Source organism: Planococcus citri, chromosome 2 (assembly GCF_950023065.1).
Source record: "Planococcus citri chromosome 2, ihPlaCitr1.1, whole genome shotgun sequence".
In the NCBI taxonomy this organism is placed as follows: domain Eukaryota; kingdom Metazoa; phylum Arthropoda; class Insecta; order Hemiptera; family Pseudococcidae; genus Planococcus; species Planococcus citri.
In genome coordinates, this window is record NC_088678.1 from 56,074,968 (window position 1) to 56,100,738 (window position 25,771).

Sequence of the window (25,771 nt, forward strand, 5' to 3'; positions counted from 1 at the left end):
GTAGGTCTAGGTATCTATCGGACGACTATGGCTAAATTGACGTCAAACGTGGAATCTCACACAAGATAGAGAAAAAACAGCAACTCAATTACAAGATGTGTACATAAGTTGAAACACAAAATATGCTCGTATTCTTCCTCAATTCTTCTTCAAAAAATCACGCTGGACGACGAAGCTGTTACCTACTATTTAATATTCAGGATTTTGGAATGACAACAAAACTAAAAAATTCGCCTCAAGTGGCCGCGAGCTCATTATCACGTAAATAGAAATGATTTCTTTCATACCGAACGAGTCTTCCAAGGTAATCAACATCACCTTTGAATTTATCAAAGTAGTATGTAATGTACACGTCGTTGTACGCTACCAGTACAGGTTTTGGGTCGCTCGAAAGCCAGCGATAACAGGCCAACAGTATAGAGGGCAACGTTATATGGTGCATGTGTCAGTGAAAGAAAAAGTGTACTAAGAATGAATCCTATTAGTTCTAGTGTTACAAATTTTCAATCAATTTTATAGTGAAATTATTATACCTACATATACTACATCGGAGAGTTTTTTACGTTTTTTTTTGTTTTCGGTGACGAGTATTAGTGAATGTGTTTCTACAAAATATTGTGAATAACTCGAGTGGGAACTTCTCACAAATACTACGACCCAGTGTGAAGAACGACGAAGAATCTTCATGATAAACATAGGTATTTTAACCAATGGGTAATCGTCTTATCATATTTTACGTATAATATTGACAACATATCGCATTAAAATTACACGTTATTTTCCGTATAGGTAAGGTAATTTGCATACCTTGAAACGTGAATTTTTTCTCCTCCTACGTAACTTATTTCATCATCATCGTATCGTCACTTAAAATTCCATTATTGCTCCAAATATCTACATTGCGAGGCAAATTTTTTCTCGCATATTTACGCAAAAAAAAGGCCGAGAAATTTCTATATAGGAAAAAATATATTCACCTACAACACCACCACAGCAGAGACGATAAACGTTATCAAATTTCATTAATGAACCAAAATATCTCGTAACGTTATTCGATAAAGAATATAAAATTACTATTTCAACTTGTAATCTCATTCTGAGTATTTCGACTAAATTATAACAGCGTTAAGTGGTACTTCGGTGTTCATCCTGTATATGGACAATTTTACACAAAATTCGTCGATCGATGCGAAAATGAACCTCAACCTTGCAACTTCATCGAGTACGTATTATTCATTTTGGGAAATTTTTCGGCACAACTTAAGATTTAATAATGTTCTTTTAAGTACGACTCGCGGCCTCGAAACTTTTTGATAGATTATTCAGAAACCTTTACACTTGTATACGACACAGGGTGACTTGAAACTCGACGGCTGTCTAATGTATGTTTTAGATTAGGTTAGCAGGAGGGTACAAGGGAGGAATAACTCTTTAAAACGAAATTACGTCCATTTTAAATTTCAAAAAGGCAATGATACATATTAGATATTTTGGGTAAAAGAATTTTTTTAAAAAAGAATCCCCTGAAGAGAAAATTTCTTTTGACAGATTTTCAAAATTTAGAGGGAGAAAGGCTACTGAACTTTCAGTAAGAAAAATGATGGTGAAAAATTTACAAACACCGGCCAAAATGTTTGTAAAATACTTGAAAAAGAAATATTAATTTTGCGTTTGACTTTTATAAATCATTTTTAAAGCAGATTGAGTGGAAAGGAATCTTCCCAATTTTTTAGAAACCGCTTTAAAAGGTGTTAAGACTGAAAATTGCAGTTTGATAATGAAATTTCAAGATTTGATGTCAAGACCCCCCTCCCTTCCACTCTATCTCTCTCCCTCCCAAAAACATCACAAAAAATTGAAAACAGACCAAATTTGATTGCCTTGAAGAAAAAAAAACTCAAAAAATTAATCCAACGGTTTGGATACGAGAAGTTTTTTTTTTACTAGAGATGAAGATTTATCTATCGATTATTTTCACGCTAGAATTGATATTCAATTTGATAAGTAATGGAACACAGAGAAAAAATAAACGAGATGTTTCTTAGGAATAAAATTCATAAGAGATGAAGCTAACAAAAAATTTTATGATAAAATTACAATAAAATATAGACGTAAGAAAATGGTTGAACATTTTTGGAGTTGAAATCATAAAAGGACCAAGAAAAATTACGAATTAACAACCCAATCCAATTTTTTTCTCGTAAACAATTTTTTTTCAATTTGTTAAAAACCACTCAAAAAACATTTTTTTGAAATTTTTCAAAAACAGAATACTCCTCTTTAATTTGTATAGGAACCCAAATCATGGTCAGTCGGAGAAAAGAGACGTATAAGTCACAACTTGGCCTAGTTCTGCAAAAAAAAAATCACCACAATACCGAGAAAATAGCACAATCGATAACGATTCGGCCTTCTTGAGTGGGTTCTCTCAAAAAGAGGAAAATTTCTTTCCCCTCTATATGCTCTTTGAATTCGAAAATATCCAAATACGTACAAAAATACCTGGTTGAAATGGTTGATGACACGAGTAATATTAATTTTTACTTTTAGTTTAAAATTTACACTTCCTTTCCATCAAGGTTTTTAAGCATTAGCATAACGAATACAAACAAAATCGCAGAGGGAAAAAAATTGCAAGAACGTTATCTGTGAAATTCACCACGGTTGAGAAATATTTTAAAAATAGTAACGGAAACGTACGGCGATTAACATTACTTTAGCCAAGTCTAGGTCTTAGAACGAATCTTATTATGTATTACAGAAGATAAATTTTCCCCCAATTTTTCACAAAAATGTCAATTGCTGATTTTTTTGAAAAATGCGTTAACACGTTGAGGCGATTCTATTGCAAAATTTTTTTCATTCGTTATCAGCAAGTTCTCCTTTTCTGCATTTTCAAGATTTGTTGCTCTATTTTTGATGAGATAGAGAACACCTATAAGTTAATAGATTTTGACTAAAAAATGAAGAGAGATCACTCAAGAATTCGTTCTTTTCAAAATTATTCTCAAAAAATACATAATTCTACTTTCACGTTCCTAAAGAATAATTGGCATCAGTGCTTCAGAATTTTTTGAACACCCAGTATCATTCATTTCTACTCGTTTGATGGAAGACTAAGTATAAAGGCATTCCAGTGATAAAAATACGAAAATTTCGATATTGAAAAACCTGTATTAATTGAAAAATAATCGCATTTCACTTCTCAATTGTGCCAACATCACAAATATGTGGTCATTTTCAATTCTGCATCATCATTTTGCCACGCAGCAAAAATACCTATATGTCAAAATAATATTCAAAAAGAACAAAATTTTCGATCAAAAACCATAGGCATACTATTCTACTTCACATCCGCAATATCCAGTCAAACGTCAAAAGCTAAAAACTCCGGACAGGAAAGAAAGAGGGGAATTTGAAAATTCAAAACTCAAATCAACGTCGAACACTCGAAATACACGAATCGCGGCCAATCAAAGTACCTAGTAAAAATCTATTTGAAAAATTAATTTAAAACGAATTGAATTTTTCTCAACAAAGAGGTATCCTTTTATGTATAAAAGGCCGTTCCAAAGAAATGAAAACCAATTAACCAATGTTCCAAGCATATCTAACAATTTTTAATTAATTTATAGCATATCGATTTCGAATACAGCTTTGTTCAGTTTGCCAATAAACTGCGATGTATACACAGGAAACACCTTTGAACAAGCTTCCATAATATAAATGTTCCTCTATGTGTAGTAATTGTGCACCACACGCGTGCCCAGATAGGTACCTACTTTAATAATAACGGGATCTGCTTTCATGATGTTAGCAGTAACGTACACGTGCGAATTTACAGCAATAGAATCGAATAATTTCAATCATTTTGTCTTCACACGAGCGTGTGTTATACGCGGTATTTATTTTTTTTCTCTCTTTGTTTCGTTGATCAAATTGATTGCAATGTTCTCAAGTCTCAACTCGACTGTATTCAAGCCTCAAGGTAAAACGTACCTGTATGTGTAAACACCTATAGTCCAGAAAATCGCACATCCCTCGGCTCTAGGGTAAATTCTTGTAAAAATTACCTACATAATTATTCAGAAGGCGTAATATTGGAAGATCTGAACTTGATGAATGATAATTGATAGCGATTAACTCATTACACATTTGATTTGCATCGTACGAGTATTGGTACAAAGCTATACGTATTAAAATTGCCTACGCGCTTACGATAATCATAAAATTTGAACTAACATCATTTTACAACACATACTCGAATACTGGAAATAATTTTCAAATCACACCAATCCTACACTTATTCATAATTAAAAACGTAATCGAATGAAAATTAATATGCGCGGTATCATGAAAAATGCAGTCAATACTTTGCAAAATTTCTGAAGAGTTTTAGATTACTTTTGAATGATTAATGATACTGAGACTGATTTGACCAGAATTAAACTTCATCTAAAAGACGTTTTTTATGCTTATTTTTTTATCGATGCATACATGGTGGACTATCATTAAAAAACAACTACAGAATAATTATTTTTCTCGGCACATCGCAATCTACCGGAAACTTGAAAAATGCAAGATATAGAATTTTTCAATTTTAAATACATATGCTCTGATATATTTTTTTGTTCAAGAAAAAGTTTCGCTCATTGCTTTCAATTTTGACTTGAACGAAAAATGAACATACCTAAATTATTGTAGAACTTTGAATGTCTACAAAAAAAGTCATAGCGATTTGTATTTTGCGGTTTGCCCAGACCTGAAATTGAAGGTGCTATAGAATATTTTGAAAATTTCAATCAATCGTTTAGTCAAGTACCCACTTCCGTTTTGAATACGGGCTAAAATTAGAAAGATACCTCATTTACCTATTTATTTTATTTTTTCTAAGTTTTGCAATTGGGGAAATTAAATTTAAATCACCTAAAAAAATGATGATGCAACCTTGATGAATTAACACAAAATAAGCTTCTGTTTGCCTTCCAGTTTTTAGGGTCAACAACCTCACTTCTGGTTCTATTTTATAAAATGATTACAATTTTTTCTCCTAAAACCAATTTAAGTTTCAATGAATTCTCAAAGTTCTGGTTGCTTGTTAGTTGGCTTTTCTTACATTAAAAAAAAAAAATCGCTTCAATTCAAGAAATTATCCAAAATTTTGATTGCGCCAGTTTCAGTTCACTACTCAAAAATCTAGAATTCGTTTGAAAACCATTTAAACTTTTATTTGAGTTCATTCAGAAAATTCGAAATTAGGTACCAAAATGAATTGTTGTTAATTAATTACTAATTATGTAACTAGTTATGTACGAATACCAAGTTTCATTGAAAGTTCAATGGTTTTTATTGTGGTGGTTTTTTAAGAGCCCCATTTTTTGAAATTCTGGCACCTACCTTAATTCTGAAAATTTTTTCTCAGTGGTTGTTTCGCAGGCTGTTTTTTGAGAAAATGCATAGAAATGAATAAAAATTGTTTTTTGATAGCAATAATCAGCTAAAATTTCCAAAAAAATCGGTTTCGAATATGGTGGTTTTACTTTAAATCCTGGACATTGGCACTGCAGAGTGCTTACATCTTAACAATCTCAATAAAATCGAAAATTTTCCGATAATTTTACCAATAAATTTATCAAGGTCAACCGATTTAATAGTCAAGCCAATATGAAACCTGTCAAAAAATTGAAATATTTCTCCAGTAACTTCAAATGTTTCTGGACCGTAGACATATGAATTTAGTCGATTTATCTAATCCAACCGGTTTCGAAAATTCCTAATTAGTTTTAACACTCTGAATAATGTACCAAGCAATTAAAAAATCTGCCTCCTCTATTTAAATTTCTCAAGAGAAATCACGTTCTATGATTTTTTTTGCAACACCCTGTTTTTTTTTTACCCAGCCATGCGCCATTGAAAATATTTTCTGAATGAAGTCAAACACCAGTTAAATCAGCTCGCTATCATTAATAATCATCTGACAACTACCTATACATAAGTATATGAACTTCAGCGACACACTGAAGGAACTACAAGCACTTATAAAACAAGTTTCCAGCAGCCAACATTCATACTTTGCATTTTTTTTTCTACAGGTGGAAATTGCTCACGTTATCAATGCATACCAGCACCTCGAGCCTAGTCAAGGTCGTCATAAAAAGCACGCCGAGTTCAAAACGTAATAACAAATAAAGAACGTAAACCAACGCCTAACATCATTATTGTTTCTCTAATCATTCCACGTAACGTGCACACATACCACGTATATTATTATTATTATTATACGTACGAAGTTTCGGTGCAGCACATTCGACAGACGTATACGGGCACTGTACACATAAACACTTCACATGGTGCGCGAAAGTTTTCGATAAAATGGGCATATTGTGGTGCTGATAATGCGTATTAGTCATGAGTTTGATAAACCAGTTCGCCGTCAATCTTCAAGATACCGTTTCATTTTATCGAGGCCGACGTCAGTTTAAGGTAAAGTGTTTACTTATAGATTATGTATAAAAATTTAGTATAAATAGGTATTTTTGTAGCTTAAGGATTACCTCTATAGGTAGGTAGGTACTCGAGTTGTGGTGTTGTAAAACGACTAAATTCTTCTTAAGATATTTGCTTACCAAATACATACAAGTACAATGTACATACTACATAGATATGCCACTGACGATGAACGATAGGTGGGTGTGAACATGTAGTCATCACCTTCGTTGATCAAGGCATTCTAAAGATGTACCATTTATACGAGTACGTACAAACAGCTACAGGAACAGTGGAACACCCATAGGTAACTTACAAGATGTCAACTTGAAAGATTGATATGGTTGACAAGCTCATAGGTAATTACGCAATTATCAGCCCAACAGGAAGGAGGGAAAGAGATGGAAGATTAGTTTGGTAATGAGCAGCACCAAAATAAATTACCCGAAAGATCGAACTTGGCTTAAATTGTGCATAAATGAACGAAAATGTCCTGCTGGCTACTACCTACGTGTACAATGTACATTCAATAATTCGAATTTATAGGGGGGGTTGACCTCTGAAAAGAAGGGTAATTTGTCCTCAAACTTGCAAAATTAGTTTTAAATTTTCTAAACTGAACGTATTTAATGATAGCAATAGCAGCATAATACAGAACTCTAAAAAAAAGAACAAAACAAGATTTTTTGGGATTTTAGTCCAACATCAAAATTAAAAGCACTATCAGTGATTGAATTTTTCAAATTGCTCTAGTGTCTTCAATTTAGAAACTGGTCAAAATATCTCACTAGAACCTTTCATTTTGAGTTGAAAGTCACTCAGAACATTTTTAGCTCCGGAAGTCCTCGCGGAATGGAGATATGAATGGGTGCTCAAAGAGGGGAAATTTTCGGAAAAATTGTGGTTTTTTCGTTCTAGTCCTTACTCAACCTGTTTTTAGAAAAAATGGCCCAGTTCTAGAAAGTACATATTTGAGGTTCTGCGTCGACCAGCGCGATTGCCATTAAAATCCAAAACCACTTCTAGGATTCTACTGAACGGTTGGAAATTTACAAATCGATTATAGGGAAAATTCGAGTTCTCAAAATATGTACTTTCTTGTCAAAAATTTTGAAATACACTGGCACTAATTTTTTAATCATTATTGTCAATTCCAAAAACCGAGAAAAATAGCCAAAAACTTATCAAATTTTTTCATTTTATTTTATTGATTTATCTCAGATCACTGCTCATAAACTATATTTTCGGCAGCAAAAATTGATTTCCACCTTTTCTAGAAAACATCTGAAGTTACTCCACATAAAATAAGAATACTTCCAAGATTTTTAAATTTACTTGTACAACTTTTCATAACTTCACAAACCCAAAATTGAACAAAAAACCAACAACAAAACGTAAAATGCTCCAAGCATTAATTTAAAAACCATCTCCTTCTCCTCCACACACACACAAAAAAAAAAAAAAAAACAATAAAATACATTGTTCGTCTAAAATTACAACACCATCATCCGAAAAACGTTCCTAAATAACGACCTTAAGCAAAACTACGATACTTCGGTGATCTCATTCGAGCATTGGTTTTAATTTACAGGATTTACTGAAATACATTCGCAAACAAGGTCCGACGCAAAGCCCTCAACAAACTACTCGCGAGCTGAACGCGTATTTAGATCAAATCGTAGCCGATGTCACCGAGCAACTCCGCGTCAAGAAACTAGAAACCATACCTATCAACCTAGTTCAAGACCAATTCGTCAAAAAATGGATGGGCCTAACGTTAAAAGGCAACTACGTCGCCAAAAACGGACTAATATCGAATTTATCCACCGTCCATCGTAAAGAGCAGTGCGTTTTGGCAGCTGTTAAAAACGAAAGTCGTATATTTAGTTTCACATTGAGCTTGAAACAGGCCAAAATCGAGTTCGAAAAATACGAATTGCATTGCGGCCCGATCAATACGAATGGCCGAATATCCATCGAAGCCAGAGACAACGCTTTTAACGTTAAAATAAATATACATTTGAAAAAAAATACTAAAGTAGAAAGCATAGACGTGACACGAGCTGAGATAACTAAATGTGGTAATTTCAAAGTTAGCGTTACCGGTTTCGGTAATTTAGGTGGTAATAGTATAGCCAAGATGATCATAAAATCCATTCTGAATAAGCATAAGAGTGAGATGAAAGCTATGTTTGAAAAAGACTTGAAAATTTATATTAAGGATACGATTGAAAAATTTTTATAAAATTTTCTACTTATGTGAATATTTTTATGTCTACTTTTTTTTTGCATTATCGAACGCGATCTTTATTCTAGTATTTTTGTACATTTATTTCATTTTAAATATACGTTGTATTCGATTTTCTTATATGTGTGTGGACTATGTTTTCAATTTTTCATTGTATCGAATTTGTAACCAGACCGATACGAAACAACAGACTGAAAATAGTAAGTAAGGTATAAAACATTACCTAAAATGGTTTAAATTAGTTTTATACAAAGGTACAGAACTTGAACTTCAAAAACCTAAAAATGGCGTTTTAGAAAAAATCGACCAAGTATGTACATATATCATCAGAACAGGCGTCAATTTTTAATATTATGTATTATTGAAAAATTTTCTTCAAAGTTTCTAAAAAACCTAATTTTTTTCAATAGGTACTAGGTAGCAGAAAAAGACAAATTATTCGAAATTTTGAACAAACTTTATGTCAAAATATCACCATTTCGCTAAGATTTTTCTATGAACTATAAATCATTTAAAAAACTTAACTTACTCATTTCACGTAAAATGACCTTTTATTCTTACAAAGAAAATTCAATACTCACCTGAAACAAAGAAACAGAATAAATTGTTAATAAGTTGATTGAAAAATACCATGCAGTTATAACAACGAATGCAATACCTAATCTTTAGAAATTAAATAATACCATAAATACTTTGAATTAATTTAATGAACTTCACACTCTGTAAACTCATTTTTGTTATTTGAAAGTAGGAGGAAAATTTGCCACCACACCGGAAATACATACATACGAAATAAGCAATTGAAACTGTTCTCGAAAAATGTTTAAAAATTGATGAAATGACAATAAATTTTTCAAACGTGCTTCAAAATGGCCTAAAAATGTATAAAACTGCTTGAAAATGCTTTAAAATCTCATTTTAAAAAATGATGAAAATATTTAAAATTGATAAAAATTGATGATGTCGCCTGACAATCTGTCAAACTGGAGTAGGTAAGTAATACATTGTTCAAAATATTTAAAAAATCGATAGAGTGACCATAAAAATGTCCAAATATACCTCAAAATGACACGAAAACCTATAAAATTGCTTGAAATGTTCTGAAAAACCTCACCAAAAAAATACTAAAATATTTAAAATTTATAAATATCAACGAAATCACGCAAACCTCTGCTAAAATACAATAAAAATTAACGGAAATACTCTCAAAATTGATGAAATGAAGATAAAACATTCAAACATGCTTTACACTGGCGTAAAAATCTATAAAACTGCATAAAAATGCTTTCAAACAACATTTTAAAAATGATAAAAATATTTAAAATTGATAAAATGAGATGAAGTCAGTTGAAAATCAGTTAAACTGGAGTAATAAAAAATTGAACTGCATAATTTGAAGATAGTCGTAACATGAGGAACTTGCAGAGAGTAGGGAGGAGGGAAGGGGTTGAAAATTGAAATTGAATACTCCAGGTAGGTACCTACGAGTATATTTCCCATTTTTTCAAACATTTTGTCAACTTGACTTTTCCAGCTTCAAATATCGTAGAGAAGTGTGCCTCAGGAAGTAAGTATTACCACACAGGGTGTCCATTATTTTTGACAAGTCATTTTCCTTGACTTTTCCAGATTTTCCAGACTATTTTTTCCAATTTTCTACACTCACCCCATACTTTAATTGAAGAAAAAGTTGTCGGGGAGGGGGAGGGGGGAATTTTTCATAAGTTTCTCTCCGGGTTGTATACTTCTTCGGATATAAAAAAACAGCTGAACTTGGATTAATTTTTTTAATTCAAAATAAAATTAAACTTCCAAAATCTTTCAAAACCTTGAAATATGTTTCATTGGGTGCATTTTTTCAACATTCCTGGGATTTTGCGTAAAAATTACGAAATTCTCCAACTTTTCCCAGTTTTCCAGATTTTTCAAGAGAATGGACATCCTGCCACAGATAGAGCTATTGATGGGAAGGAGGTGCGTTTAAAATTTTTTGAAAAAATAAAAAATATAATGATTGTACTTGGGGCACGGGGAACTTGAAACGAGCTGGATGGGGGGGGGGGGTTAAATTCCTCCAATAATATAAAAATAAATTTTAGTCTCACAGAAGTTCATTTGAGAGGCTTTACTGCTATAAAATTCTTGAAAATGTTGAAAAGTCGTCTAATTGAAATGCCTTTTTGACTAGAAAATTGAAGTAGGAAAATACATAATCTGAAAACATTTCGAAGAGGAGAAACGTATGGTGAACTGAGAGAAGAGTAAGTATCATGTGAAATAAATGATTATTTTTCAATCCTCAACATTTTTCCCAAACCTCAGAAATCCTCAGCGAACTGGGGACAAATTTTCAAAGTTAGCTTTCTATTCCGAAGCAGAAAAAAATAACTTTGATAATTTTAATAATTCATTTCATTTCATATCAAGTTGGAAAAAAGCTCGTAACTTCGATAATCCATTAAAGATTATCGAACGAATTAAGTAGCTTTTTTTTTTAGCAACTTTCTTGTAGCATATCGCAATATCGCACAGCTCGAATCGAACACAGTACACACAGAGTCGACCTTGCCAAAACGCTTTTTATGAGTCACGCGATTCAAAAACCCTACCGTAATAACAAAGTTTACCCCTCGATGCACGATGCGGTCATACGCCGAATCCCTTCATCAACATCCTAATAATTCGAAGCTCGTTTTAAACTAGATTATACATTTTATCGTGTCACCATAATTCAACTACAAAATCGTTGTTACCTGCCCTCGCAACAGAGTTAGGTGAAACGCGACCAAAGATCAGAGCTCGCGAAACCCTACTATACGCGGTCGTCATAGACACCTCGTATCGATGAATTTTTAAAGCCCATCCTCACCTCGGAGCTTGGAAATTGCTTAAACGACGACGACAAATTTGATCAAACGCATCAATTATAAATTACAGCACAGGCACATGTACTTTACTCGCAAAACAATCGTCAACTTGATGCTGCAGAAAACTTTGCCAATGATTAGAGCGCCTAGCCATAGTGTCAAATTACTATACAACATGGATGTTTTGGAAGTTTTGTCAGCTATAAAATGAACTCCATTTACCCCGCTCACCTTCTCGATCGCCCTTCTTAACTTAATTGTTTCGAAAGAAAATTGCGTAGAAGGCGAATCTTCTTTCCCTTCAGGTCGTTTCCTATACTATATACTTAAGTAATTTACACCGATCTAAACTTACTTTTTACTAAGTATCGCGTTTATATATTTAGGTAGATAGTATACCTATAGTAGATGGAGATACGCAGTTTCCGAATCCGAATACGAGTCGAGTAGGCATATAAGGTGTTCTTTTTCCCGTCTGTGCTTCAGCAGCTTTCGATTTGCAGCATCGTTGATTCGTTCTCGAAGGCAATTTACTTATAGGCTTGTACATCCAGACATGCTATTTCCTTTTTAAACCGATTTTTGCTGCGAATTTCACCGCACACATCGATGGCGTGAAAAGTTTTGTTTAGGATTTTTTTCTTCTCCTATTTTCTGAGAAATGTTATACATAAAAAGCCTCTGGTTTTACACGTATCCTGCTGTGTAGCATTACATACGACGACGATCGTAATAATACTGTAATATTTATGGTAAATCGACGAAAAAAAGCCAGCTACCTTTTCGCAAATTCTACTCTCGTTGTGTATTCCGGTCGCGTTTCGCCCTTTATTCAAACATTATCGAGTAAAATGTCCATTCGTGTCCTATACGTGTCCAACAGATTAGGATACAATAAGCGCGCGTTTAAACCTTTAAAGTAAACTTTATAGTTTATTTGTAAAAGCTGCAGGACAATTTATTTATCCGACGATTCGATTTTTTCATCTAAAAAAATATATATAGTGGAAGAGAAATTGAACAGATAGCTTGAAAATTACTACGGAATTGTTCAAAATATTAAAAAATGGGCCCAAAAATATAGTAAAAATAAAAACATAAATATTCTCGTACGTTAAAATTGTTTGAAATCGGCATCATGCGGCAGAAAATTTGTCAAATCGAAAAGTTCAATTGGATGGACGTGTTCAAGTAATACAATATCTAGACGGCAGAAAGTGTTGATTTATTAGGATTTCTTGAAATTGAAATGCCAGTTTTAGCTGTCTCGATTCATCTCACAGAATGTGAGTAAAAATTACGCGATAAAGGGAGCCAAATCCGGAGTAGGTGATGGGAAATGAAAACCGTCACCATATTTGGTCTCAGCGTGAAATTGTAACCCACTTTGATGGGTCACAACGATAGTTTTGAAAAATGAAGTTGCAAAGTCAAGTGTTGGGGGCTAAAACTAGGCGAGGGTGGGGTATAAAACAAAAACTGTAAACATTTTTGGCTTTGGCGTAACATTTTAACCCACTTTGATGGGTCACATGGCCAGTTTCGGTAACGAAACCAGGAAGTTACAGAATGGTAAATAGCACAAGGGAAGATGGTGTAACACAAAAACCATCACCATTTTTGGCCTCAGAGTGAAATTCGAACAATTTATATGGGTGACAGGGTTAGTTTTGAAAACGTAATCCAAGGTGTCTAAACATAGGGTAACAAGCTAAAGCTGGACAAAAACAGATTTTTTTTCAAATGTTTCAGTGTGGAGAAAGGAGGGTTTAAATTTATCCAAGCCAAAATTTTTTTGAAAACAAAATGTTTCCCAAAGAGAACTACAAATTTTTTTTTGAAAAATCATGCTCTGCAAGAGAGAATAAATGAGATTTTCTGTACAAAGTTTGATTGAAAAAATTGAAAAAAAAATAGAATTTGATTAGTAAGTTTGGTAAAACATTTTGGTAATTTTGATCAAAAAAAAAAAAAAGCTTTTTATGGCAATTTAGGCAGAAACCATCGAACAGCGAACAGTTGCGACAATTTTGGCAAAAAAAAACAGAACCTTTTTTTGAAATTTAGGTAAAAAACATGATATTTTTTAGCTTTTGTTAGCAAAAGAATCAGAGCTTTTTTTGAATTTTCGAAAAAAATTAGGCTTTTTGACAATTTTTACAGAAAAAAACAAAACAATTTTTTGCAATTTTTTGTAGCTTTTTATCATTTTAAATTAAAAACTTGTTTCTTGGCAAAAAAATAACATTTTTATTGAAAAAAAAACAGAAATTTTCAGACAGTCATAAGGGAAAAATCAATGAAAACAGGAATTTCTCAGCAATTGACAAAAACTCAGACTTTTGACAATTTTTGAAAAAAAACAGAACTTTTTTGGTAATCTTGACAATTTTGGCCCGAACTGTATCTTTTCTAAATTTCAGAAAAATTTCAAACTTTTTGATAATTTTGGCAAAAAACAGGATTTTTTGAACTTTTTGTCAAAACACACGTTTTTTGGAATTTTGAAGAAATTAGATTTGTTAAGCTACGGTATTGAAGTGAAAACCAATTTTTGAATGTTTCGGCAAAAAAGCAAGCAGAACTATTACACACCCTATCATCGTGAAGTTGGTTTCAGGGGACATTAATTTCAACCCACTTTGATGAGTTACACAGATAAATTCATTTGAAAATAGGAAGGCCTACAATAAATTAGAAAATTTTTCAAAGCATTTCCAAATATTTTTCCAAATAATTACTAAGCAATACTTCTTTTGCAATTTTTACAAAAATGAGGCTTTATTGTGGACAGCTTTTGCAAAAGAAACACACAAGAAAAAAAAACATTTTCTTAATCCTGACAACAACATTTTTTAAAAAAAATGTTTTTAAAAAAATGTTGACAAGGAATATTTTTTCAAAACGTTAGCTAAAAAACAGGACAAAAGTACAGAACTACTTTTTGAACTACCTATACTTTTAGGGTGAAAAATGACCGATCGTAATATTTTTTGGCATTTCTTCGAAAAAGGAAAATCACTCCCTTTGAAAATCTGTTCACCAAGCATTACAGTAGAAAAAAAAAGACAGTTTTTAATCTTCCTAATTCAATATTTGTTCTCTTTGTTTTTCGAAATCCAATAAAGAATTTCCTATCATACAAAATATCGAAGAGTTCTTTTATATTGCAAGCAAGGTAGACTATATAGAAAGGGTATCGGTAAAGAAAGTGCAATAAGAAGCACATTACCTTCGTATTTTGTCGCCATTACCTGAGCTACCTTTTTTCCCTTCGTAAGAAGCACAAACCAGAGAGTATTTTTTCGTTAGCTTTTGCTTTTTATGGAGAAAAATACCCCGACGAACAAAAACGTCGATTACCAAGTTTCTATTTTCGTCTAATACCTACCTAGATATACGTGCAAATTGGCGAAACTTTTGAAAAATGTTCATAACACATACGTCACACGTACCTACGTATTCGCAGGCGAAATTTAATTTTAAAGAAAAAAAATCAAAACACCGCCACGCTACGTGTTTAATTTCTAGCGTAGCTAAAATCAACCCTATTTATATGTAAATTCGTATATTCGAAATTACCCATCTTTATCGCGAACCTTTCGCAACCCTTCAGACTGCTATAGTTTAACCCCAGCCAGAAGCCATTTGAAATGAAATAAATTTTTCATTTTAAAAAAATACAAAATCATTCACCTATCATAACAGGTATCGTATAGGGTGAGCTTTTACGCTACAAATCAATTTTTCAAATCGGCCAAATTAAGCCGTCCAAAATACAAAGAAAACATTCGGCTTCGGCGTTCGGTTCGATTAAGAAGGGAAAAAAACGAACCGCTGAAAACGTCCGCAATTCGTACCTCTACCTAACCTACAACTATTCTTCAATCTCCAATATAGGTACACGATTCTGTAGTTTACATTTCGTAGTACATCAATTCGCTATTAGCTTTCGAATGTATTATGTAAACAAATCTTCAGTCTTTTGTACGCTAAAACCTTTATTGATGGGAGTTCTTTTGATGAAAAAAATCACCCAGGTAATGCAAGTTACTACTACGAGTACATTCAAGTAACGATAAGGTACCTTATTTGTAGCGAAGAAAAGAATAATCAAACAGCGGTCAATGGTTCGCTTTTATATGGAAATACGAGTAAATTATAGATTTTCTACCATCCAGGAAGGCGTTTTGGTCGCTTGCTGACAAAGAGTTTATTCAAGTTTTTTTTTTAAAAATGTTTTTAGTCTCAATGAGTAGAAGAGGCCTGGGAGGCAAAGATCTATTCGTAATTTATCAACTCGATCAAAACTCCTCGGATATACGATCATGCATCATCAGATCAGCTCAGATCTCACTATTCAGAATGATGGAGGAGGAGGGAAGAGAGGAGATATTTCAAACTTTTGGAAATTCGACCAGCATTTGATAGGACACTCTACCTACACAATAGCCCGTATTTCATCCACAGAAAATTCAACTAAAAAGTAATTAGAAATTTAACGCGTTTCGGATATAAATTAAACGGCGTTAACGCGAAATTATAGTTAAATTCTGCAAGGCGGCCACCCCTAAGACGCGCGAAACTGTGAGAAAGGAAAAAAGTACACCGAATCGATAGCATCAAGTTGGACGAATTAATGAAGTGGATTCGTGTTAGTGGAATATTACCGAAGAGACGGTGCAGCTTTGAGGGCGCTGTGCCTGGCGTGACGAAAAAAATTTATAATTTAAGTTTATATTATACCGTGTGCAGCGTTTACAACGGTAATTGTTCCCCGTTGTCCGTTCCGTGTGTACAAATATATTGATTCGAAATTTACAGTAATTTTGTAGGTACGTTCGATTTTGGCGTATTTATTTATACTCGTTACAAATAGATAGGAATTAGGGATAAATGGTGCTAATACAAGTGGGTGTAGGGTATATAGATCCAATTATTTCGGCAAGGGAAAGAAAGCCCACCGGATTCATTGAATAATGACGTCATAATACGAGATTTTGACAGCAGCAGTTTTTCGATCCGAGTAACGCTGAATTTTATGTCTGCTGTTTGGGGTTAAGGTGTGTCTGTGTGTGTATATGTATGTGTGTTGAATGGTACGTTAATTGAGTTTTTACATTATTCGTACATTCTTCTAAAAAAAAAAAATGCAATTATTAAAATAAGTAAGCAGTGGAAAAACTTCGCGACGAATAATTCCCATGTCCTTGAATACGTAGTTAGGTACTAGGTACATATTGTGCCTACACGAGCGCAATGTGCTAATTAAATTCATTGTCCAATGACATAAGAACCAAATTACTTTTTTTGTAAGTACAACAGAAGAAAATATTCTAAGTGAGCAAACATAAAAGATTTTGAATTCAAATATTCTAAAACTTATACTTGTAATTCTAACAGATTCATAGGGAACTGTTATACTTCGTAAATTTTCGACATCAATGGATCTTGGACTCGAAATGTTTTTTTTTTTTTTTTGAGAGGGAGGGGGCAACTATTTTACAAAATTTATATCGAAATTTGTTTATGGACAAATTCTGGTCTTTGTTGTTTTTTTAAACTTAAAATTCGAAAATTTGTATGATGAGATGAGGGAACTTAAGCTCCATTTTGTCACTCATAGTATGAGCTTCGCAGAACCTAAAACCAGATTAGGCTCAGTATAGGTAGGTCAAATGCGAACCTTGAAAAAGTCAACCTGCCAACAAAATGTTTAAAAATGTTTAAAAATGGCTGATTTTCGGGATTTTATAAAATTCGCCTCCCCTCCCCTTAATCCACTACCCAGCCACCCGTCTCAGATTCTCATACCCAAATATGATTGCAATATCTACTTATTACAATTTTTCATCAAGCCCAAAAATTCTCAAATCAGGTAAATTTTTACGATTTTGAAAACGTTTAGGGTTTAGGACAAACTCGTATAGAGGATTAGACCTCGTACTGTGCACCATTTTCGACTCAACAAATCAATTGACGACGATTTTGAGCTCTTTTGGAATCCACGAATAGATTTTTGAAATTTGAAAGTTTCGGAAAAATTGTCACGAACAGTCTTTGTTTCTTTCAATTTTTTTTTAGGCCGAAATGTGTGAAATATAATTTTTTTGTACATTAAAAAAATACTGTTACCCTGCTTCCTTTTCAAAGCAGGCGAACGCTATCCCAACTCACAAAAATATTTTGAACGGACAAACTTGAATCGAAATTGCGTGCAAACATACTTACATCACAAGTCAAAATTTCAGAACTAAAGTATATTTTTCGATTCATGGTAAATTTTTGAATTATAGGCTCAAAAGCATGCCAGAAAATCAAAATTCAACTAAATTGACCAGGGAAGCTAAATTTGGGCATGTACCCTATTTTTGATCCCCACCCCACAAAACGATCGAAAAAGATTTCGAATCAAAACCGTTTTGAGCAATTCCGGAGCCTACTGTAGATTTTTAAAAGCTGAATTTGGAAAGCTAAAATTGTTTTCATATCCCAATTTTAACATTGTGGATTCAAAATAATTCATGTATTTCTCCAGTGATTTTATCTGCTGGATGCTCCAAAATTATTCAGGTCAATGTGATAAAATTTTAATTTTTATGATTGTCAAAAATTCACCAAAAATCAAAAAAATGCAATTTTTTAGCTCTTAAAATTTTGGCTGGCGATGTACTCGTATTGTCGCACCTACCCTTTCGATTTAGCGTCGTGCGATTTAAAAAAATGTCTGATGGTTGGAATGGTGGGGGAAGGGGTGACGAAAAAATTCAACGAAAAAGAGGGGTTGCTGATGAAAACAACTGCACCTTTTGTAATTACGAGTATAACTAAAAAAACTCAAAAATCACTTGAGTATTTTTAAGCACTCAAAAAAAAGTATAAATGAAAGCTGCAGAACCGAATTAAAAACTTTTTTTCAATACTTATTTTTGTAATTTTTTTCAATTTTTTTTCTGAAATTTTGGGTTTTTAAAACCTTTATTTAAGAAGGAAAGAGGAATAATATTGACTTGAACTGCTCAAATTTTTAAAATCTAGACGACATAAAATTTTGGGAAAAAATGAGAATGAATTAAACGCAAATTCCTCCAAATAAACCAAGAGTGTTGAAATTCGTATCGAAATATATACCCACTGCCTTCATTCATCACATTACATTAGACTTTTCAGACAATTCGGCTGAAAAAGCATCGCAGCTTTTTTTTCCACCAGTCGTATCTTTTTTTAGCTTTTATTTCGGTGTTCATTGGACGAAATGCGAATTATACGAGCCCATAAAACATACTCGTATAAGCGACTGTCTCTCTCTTCGTCTAGCTCTCCCTTTCGTCTGGGGTTTAGGCCTTTTTCTATACTATACGAATACTCGTATATGTGTAACGCGCTTATCATTATTTTTAAATTACACCGCATAAATGTATCCGGCACGATGACGATCGTCATTTTAATAGATGAGGAAAAAGGAAAAAGCACGTCGATTTGGTTAACTTTCGCATCGAACGTTAGCCTAGCCTTAGCCAGCATGGTGGTGCGGCGTGCTGCCGTGCCGCGTCGCGATGACAAAGCAAAACCAAAACGTGTGTTCTGCTCGATTCGTCCGATCATTCGTACCATTGAAGAAAGCATTTGCGTGTTTGCGGTAAAACATTCGTAAACGAGCGAGAGAGAGCGAGAGAAAAAGCCGAGCAGAAAAAAAAAGGCCTACACAAAAGAACCTCTAAAATATGCCAGTGCGTAAGAACTCGACTGAATTAATAAATTTAATGCATATCCGCGATGTGCTGCGTTGCCTATGCCTTTGCGGCCTCAATGCCTCATACGCCCAAAAATATCACCGGCTTGGTATTTCCATAATGGTAAACATTCGTTATCCGTACACACCGGCATACTTTTAATGCTAATTTACTATATAAGCTCGCGATGGTGACGATTTTCACCGACTAAAAATTCTCTACTCTTTCGCCATCTACGAGTATAGTATGAATAGCGGAGAAAATCCCCCTATTTCTTGCGTCGCGCGGCAGCAGCCGCGGCGTGGCGCCAAGATAACACTACTTATAAAACCCCCAGCTACCAACAAGTCGATATGCTTTAGGGGTAGGTAACGTGTAAAAGTTACGCAGCACACGCGAAACCAAGCCAAGCCAAAAACGACTAGACAACGCGCGACATTGCTGACTAACCATTGTTTTCCAAGAAATATCCACGTAATATAAGGGAGTTCGGTCAAAAAGATCAAAGCCACCCTTTTTTTCTCAACACCCTTCGCTTTTTTCTTCCCTATGTACACACACTTCAACTTTATTCGTTTATATTAAGATATGCACGATTATGTATACTACTCGTACTCGTAGTATTCGTATATTCGTCGTACACAGCGAACGAGACAATTCTACACCCGTCGAGGAGTTATTTTTACAACTAAATTGTAAAATACTTAGCAACCATAACCAATTGCACAGAGCAGCTGTTTTTATCAAAATATCGTATTCATATTTGTTTTCGAAGAGAAATTTATACGATTTCGGGGTTATGAATGGAACTTTCACATGTGGTGTGAAAATATGGCATTTTACTCTGCATATCGTTTTTCCTTCTTCTGTATGATTCCTTTTCCTTCGCAATTAGAAATCTTCGATTTTTTTCAACTCATTTTCGTCAGATGCGATTGGTTACCAATTTGGAGAAATGTGCTCGTAAGTCACCCGGAAGAGTTGTCAGAGGTTCCCAAAATGATAAAATTCAATTTTTTAAATAAAAATTATAAAACATGGAAAAACTTGACGAACTTGGTCCAAATTCAGGTTGATATTTAACTTTTCCATGATATTACGAGAAAAATAATAGTTTTTTGCATTTTTGAAGGTCTTACATTTTCAAACGTGTTCTCTTTGAAACCTTTTCTACGAGTATGTTGCCAATTTCGGCAAATTTTGAAGATTTTTCAAGCAATTTTCTTCAAATTTTGCCCAATTTTACCAAAATTTAAGTAACTTTTAATGAAATGAAAGTGCAATTTATAGGCCAAAAGTATCACCAAATTTTCATTATTTTTTGGAAATTTTCATCGATTAAAATGAGTTTTTTTTTGTGTTCCAACATCATTAAAACATAATTCCATACTCAACACTTTTTCATGCCATTCATGACACTTTTAAATGCGAATTTTGCACAGCTTTTCTAATACACATTCCAGTAGCTTTTCCTTGATTTTTAGGTTTGTGTTTTGAAGTCACTTAAACAATGTGTTGTGAAAATTTTTACACCATTTTGTCAAAATCTGTTGAAATTTCATCACTTTTCAGCAGTTTTCAGTGATTCTGATCGTTCTTTTGTGATTTAATACCATTTTAACATGTAGGTATAGGGCTAGGATTTTTAAACGCGTTTCATATCAAAATGAAGCTTTACTTACTCAAACCCAATAAGATACCTCCCTTAAAATAGGTATATGTACAACTTAAACCAAAATCAACTAAAAGAAGAAAAGGAAAAAAAAGGAAAAAACTAAAACTTAAAACCGAAATTGAAAATTAAAAAAAAGAAAATCTAAAAACTGAAAATTGAAACATGAAAACTGAAACTATTATTTTTCAGTTTTTCATCCCTTGTTTTTTTTAAAATACCTAATTTATTTTTAAAAATTATTTTGTTTTTTTTTAAAATGTGCAAAAAGTTAATAAATTTTTGTATTTTTGGAACTAATTTTTGCAATTTTTGCAATTTTACCTATTTTTACCCAAAGAAACGCACGAAACGCTAACAACGAAAAAAGGCACAAAATAAGCAAAATTTTTATGTACCATTTTGGCCAAAATTAAAAAAGAGATTTCAACGATGTTTTCTGTAATTCTTGCTTAATCTTGTCAAACCTTTCTAGGTAAAATTTTATCATTTTTTTTGGTAGATTTTTAGTGCTTTCAATGCTTTATTCATACATTAAAATAATTTAAACGATGCTTCATGCAATTTTCATCAGGTTTTGTCAAACTTTACAGAAACTTTGTTTCTAGTCATTTTTATTGATTTTCATTTTTTTAGGAGGAGGAGGAGGGTGATTTAATACTATTTTAACATGTTTTCAACACCTCTAAATGCCTTTTTCGCGAGATATTAGGTACTCAAATTTCGTTGGATTTTGATGACTGAAATGTTCAAAAAAAACCTTTTGCAAGAGTATCTGGAATATTCAGTTTCCATTTTCCATAATAAGATATTTCAAATTCAACTTTGTACAACCAACTTCCTCCAACATTTTGTACTTCTCACATAAAATACTAAAACCTGCCCCTATAATCCTAAGGAAAAAAGGCAAACAATAGCACCAAAAATTAAAAAAAGGTGTAAAAAAAAGTCACGCATAATTAAACCCCAGCTTAGCAAAAGGGAAAAGAAAAGTTGTCGAAAAAAAGACAAATCTACTGCTTTTGTATTTCCTGTCGTGTTACGAATTTCTTTTCTTTAATAATGTTTCTTCGACCTTGAAAGCTACACAATTAAAGTATTAATTGTTACAGAAACACATTTTTAATACCTTACGAACTTTAATTCAAAAGTTATTCTTTCATTGTCTTGTATGTAATCGCAATGGCTCAGGATTTATTCTATTTTCCACATCACGAAAAAGCTCACCGGTCAAAAAGTTCTGCGAAACTGCCACTGGGCTATTCCCCGTCTTGTATAGCTTATTCTTTTTCAAAAATTCGTGAGAAATTCATTCAACGCCAACGTCAAAACGCCACTAAAGTAGCCTAGGCTATTCCTAAATAATACAGCAGGTTCAGTACTCGTATTTTCTCAAGGTGGACTGCGCGTAATATGGGTTGCATAGTTTTATTTTCACAAGGAAGTAGCTGGCTGACAGTAGGTGGGTATTCATTTATGAACTTCTTTAATCGTTGCTCTTTGAAGTGAAAATATCATTGAAATTAAAAATATAGGGTACCAATTCGACTTTATTATTTTTTAATGCTGAAATTCAAAAGGGAAAAAGATACTGCTGAAAAGTTGGAAATACACGAGACAGGAAGAAAATATTAAAGAAAACAATAACAATAATTACGTATCTAAGCGTATTATTTTTTCGGAGAATGAATTACGGGGAAAAAATGATAAATTTTCATTTATGTACTTTTGTTGAAATGGAAAAATTTTTACCGGATTTTTCATCGAATATCTTATTTAAAATAAAAACGAAAAACTTTTTCGACGTTCTAATTTTTTATCATCTTGCGTTTGTTTTTGTTTCTGTTTCGGTTTTTTTAGTTTTCCTTTCTTTTTTACCAAGCTCGCGTAAGCAGAAAAATGAAAAAACTTTTCGAAATTAATACGAAGCGATTTTTTTTCCAGCATTAGAACCATATTCTGGTTTGGAAGAAGGCAGATATCGGCTGGATATGATTCTGTTCTTTATATACTGCATCTTCAATCTCCATTATTAGGTATCATTTAAATACAAAAAGTTCAAAAGAATAGGGAATGTAATAAACAAATTTCCTATTGATGAAATTAGGTAGGTACTCAGCATTTTCAATAAAATTCAGGATATGGGATCAGAGATGAACGAAAATAGTTTCTCAACGGGGCAAAATCATTAAAAATTTCACTTCTTTTTTGGTCAGAATGTTACCTGAAGGGAAAAAATTCAAAAATGTAAAATTTTTTGTTTCGAGGGAAATTTTTGAAATTTGCATGAATGGTTGTGTATCTCATAAAACAAACCCCTCGAATCCGGATTTTACCATTTCGAACTCTTCTGAAGCTTCAAGAACGATTTTCGATTCCTCTAGAATTTTAAATTTATCCATCAGAAGGCGTGGAAATGCATTTGGATATAGCTAAAGATAAGAGTTATGGCTTACTCACTGAGCTATTTTCCAGACAGACCCTTCAAGTGGGTTTTTGACCACCAATACCATCATATTGTTTTAAAAGATAATTGAAGGGCGGTTTTCCAAAAAGCGATAAGTCAAAAATTATGATTTCGAGATAAATGATGTTTTTAGTGCCCATTCCAAGGCGCGATGCACTTGGAGTATGCCACCTATCCTGCATGTTGTATTGGATCTACCTCAACACATACGTGTTGGTTTCGTGGTGTAACTCAAGTTTGCAGCGCTTCTGCGGCAGAAAAAGTAAACTGACTTATCGCCTTTTGGAAAAACAATTTTTCACGTTTTCATTTATATGATGAAACCAGTGTTGCAAATTGATGTAAGTAAACTCCAATCACAATACAAAAGTATATGACCAAAAAAATTGATTACAAAAAATTTTACCTGTATTTTAAACAAAAATTAAATACCTATTACAACACTATAAATTGAAAAAAAAAGATTTTTAATTTTAAAAAAATCTTACCACTATTTCGGCAATAAATTTACGAAAAAAAATTTTTTGTTTGAAAAAAATTTTTTACCTCCATTTTGGCAATAAAATTGACAAAAATTAAGTATTTATCTACAGTACTATCATTTAAAAAAAATGTATCTGCATTTTGGCAATAAAATAAAAACGAAAATTAAGTACATATTACAGTACTATCTATTAAAAAAACCATATTCGCAGCTCTATTTTGGCTATAAAAGTAACGAAAACGAAGTAATCATGACTTATTGGGTTTTGGAAAAACGATTGCAATCCGCAACTTACAGAAAAGCTGGATTGTGCGTAGATAAATGGGTATTTTGGGTAGGTTGGGCATTAAATAGGTGAGATACGACCTATAGAACACAATGGCGTGAAAAACTCAATTTTCAAAAAAATTGACTTATCCACTTTTGGAAAACCGCCCTTCAATTGGAGAATACTGTTCAAAAAACACTCACGAGAAAATCAGCTGAAAATCAGCTCCAATCACGATAAGCATTTCAAACAGGTTGAGAATAAGCCACAGCTCGATTTTTAGCTGTTCTAACCAATGTCCACGCCTTTTAAGAAAATTTTAAAGTTCTGGAGGAATCGAAAATCGCACTGGAGCCTCCAGAATGGCTGAAAATACACAGTGAAATTCTGTTCGAGTGATTCAGTTTCAGGACTAATTTCCATTATTTTTACAGACTAAATGAATGTATTTTCTTTAAAAATAGCACAAATTGCCAAAAATTTGTCAAAAATGAAAATTTTGCATTAACTTGTGATGATTTATTGTGCCAATTTATGCATTTGGTTTTTATTTAGTATCCTAAAGTTATTAAATACGTCCACTCTATGCCAACTGGTAACAAAAAAGATAAATTTGACAATTTTTTCCATTTCCCAAATGCCCTGGGGGTAAGCTACCCCTTTCTTCCTTCAGTTTAATTCGCCCGGCCCTGTATGGAATTCAGCACATGAAATTTTATACGATAGCCTAATGTACTTCTGAGAGTTCTTCATTTCAATTTGTAATTTTTTGTTAATTAAGAAGTCATTTCCGTTATTGATCATTTGCACTTTTTGCCCACTTGTACTACCAGGGTCTGTTTCATCATAAATATCTTTAGGAATTCTCGAATATACCGGATACTGAACTAACGGAATAGATATTTTAAGCACTCTACAGGACTTCTGAAATATACAACATCGAATTCATGTAAATTGTAAATCGTTTATAAACGAACATGATGGCTTAATCGAATGCAACACGTTCTTTTGGAGAATTTAAATGATTATAGATGCATCTGCATACAAATTGTACATGTGTAGTGTAGTTATGGGCGTGTATTGAGTTTGGTGCGAGCTACATATAACGCCATTTTGGAATTTGAATTTTCGAATCCAAATTAGGTATTACATACGTACGTTCATGATGCATAGGTAAAGGTATATGTACTTTTTATACCAATTCACGTTGTAGTAGTAGAGCAAACAAACCGTTCATAGATACGGTCATTAGATAAATGACCAAAGCATCGAACAGGTGTAGGCGAGGTGGCTTCGGTACAACAGAGAAGCATCGTAATCGAGTAAATTTCAATCAAAATTATAACTTTGATTTACTATGTAATTTGTCGCATCGTGTACTGTACTACGTGTACGTACTGCACACAATTACACGTGGGTAAAGAGATACATCGGAGCTTACAGCAGCGCCACCGCACCTCATGTACATACAAAAGCATGCAGAAGCGTAACACGGATGTACCTATACTTAGTACCTACTATGTATGTATCTGTTTTGGTAAAGTAT

At 33.0% G+C, this 25,771-nt stretch overlaps 2 protein-coding genes across 14 annotated transcripts in view; one reads left to right on the forward strand and one right to left on the reverse strand.

Annotated features, from left to right (window-relative positions):
- Positions 1-25,771, reverse strand: part of LOC135836570 (protein lin-10-like) — a 149,511-nt gene that overhangs the window by 49,303 nt on the left and 74,437 nt on the right. The window lies entirely within an intron of this gene.
- LOC135836574 (uncharacterized) lies at positions 363-8,854 on the forward strand. Of its 3 annotated transcripts, none has more exons than XM_065351497.1 (3): positions 363-714; positions 6,093-6,483; positions 8,078-8,854. In XM_065351497.1, exons 2-3 carry the CDS (start codon positions 6,409-6,411, stop codon positions 8,729-8,731), a joined length of 729 nt encoding a protein of 242 aa, XP_065207569.1. In that variant the 5' UTR covers positions 363-714; positions 6,093-6,408; the 3' UTR covers positions 8,732-8,854. The 3 variants fall into 3 exon arrangements, with proteins under 3 accessions (XP_065207569.1, XP_065207567.1, XP_065207568.1); XM_065351495.1 differs by having other exon boundaries at positions 363-698; XM_065351496.1 differs by lacking the exon at positions 363-714 and adding an exon at positions 1,074-1,222.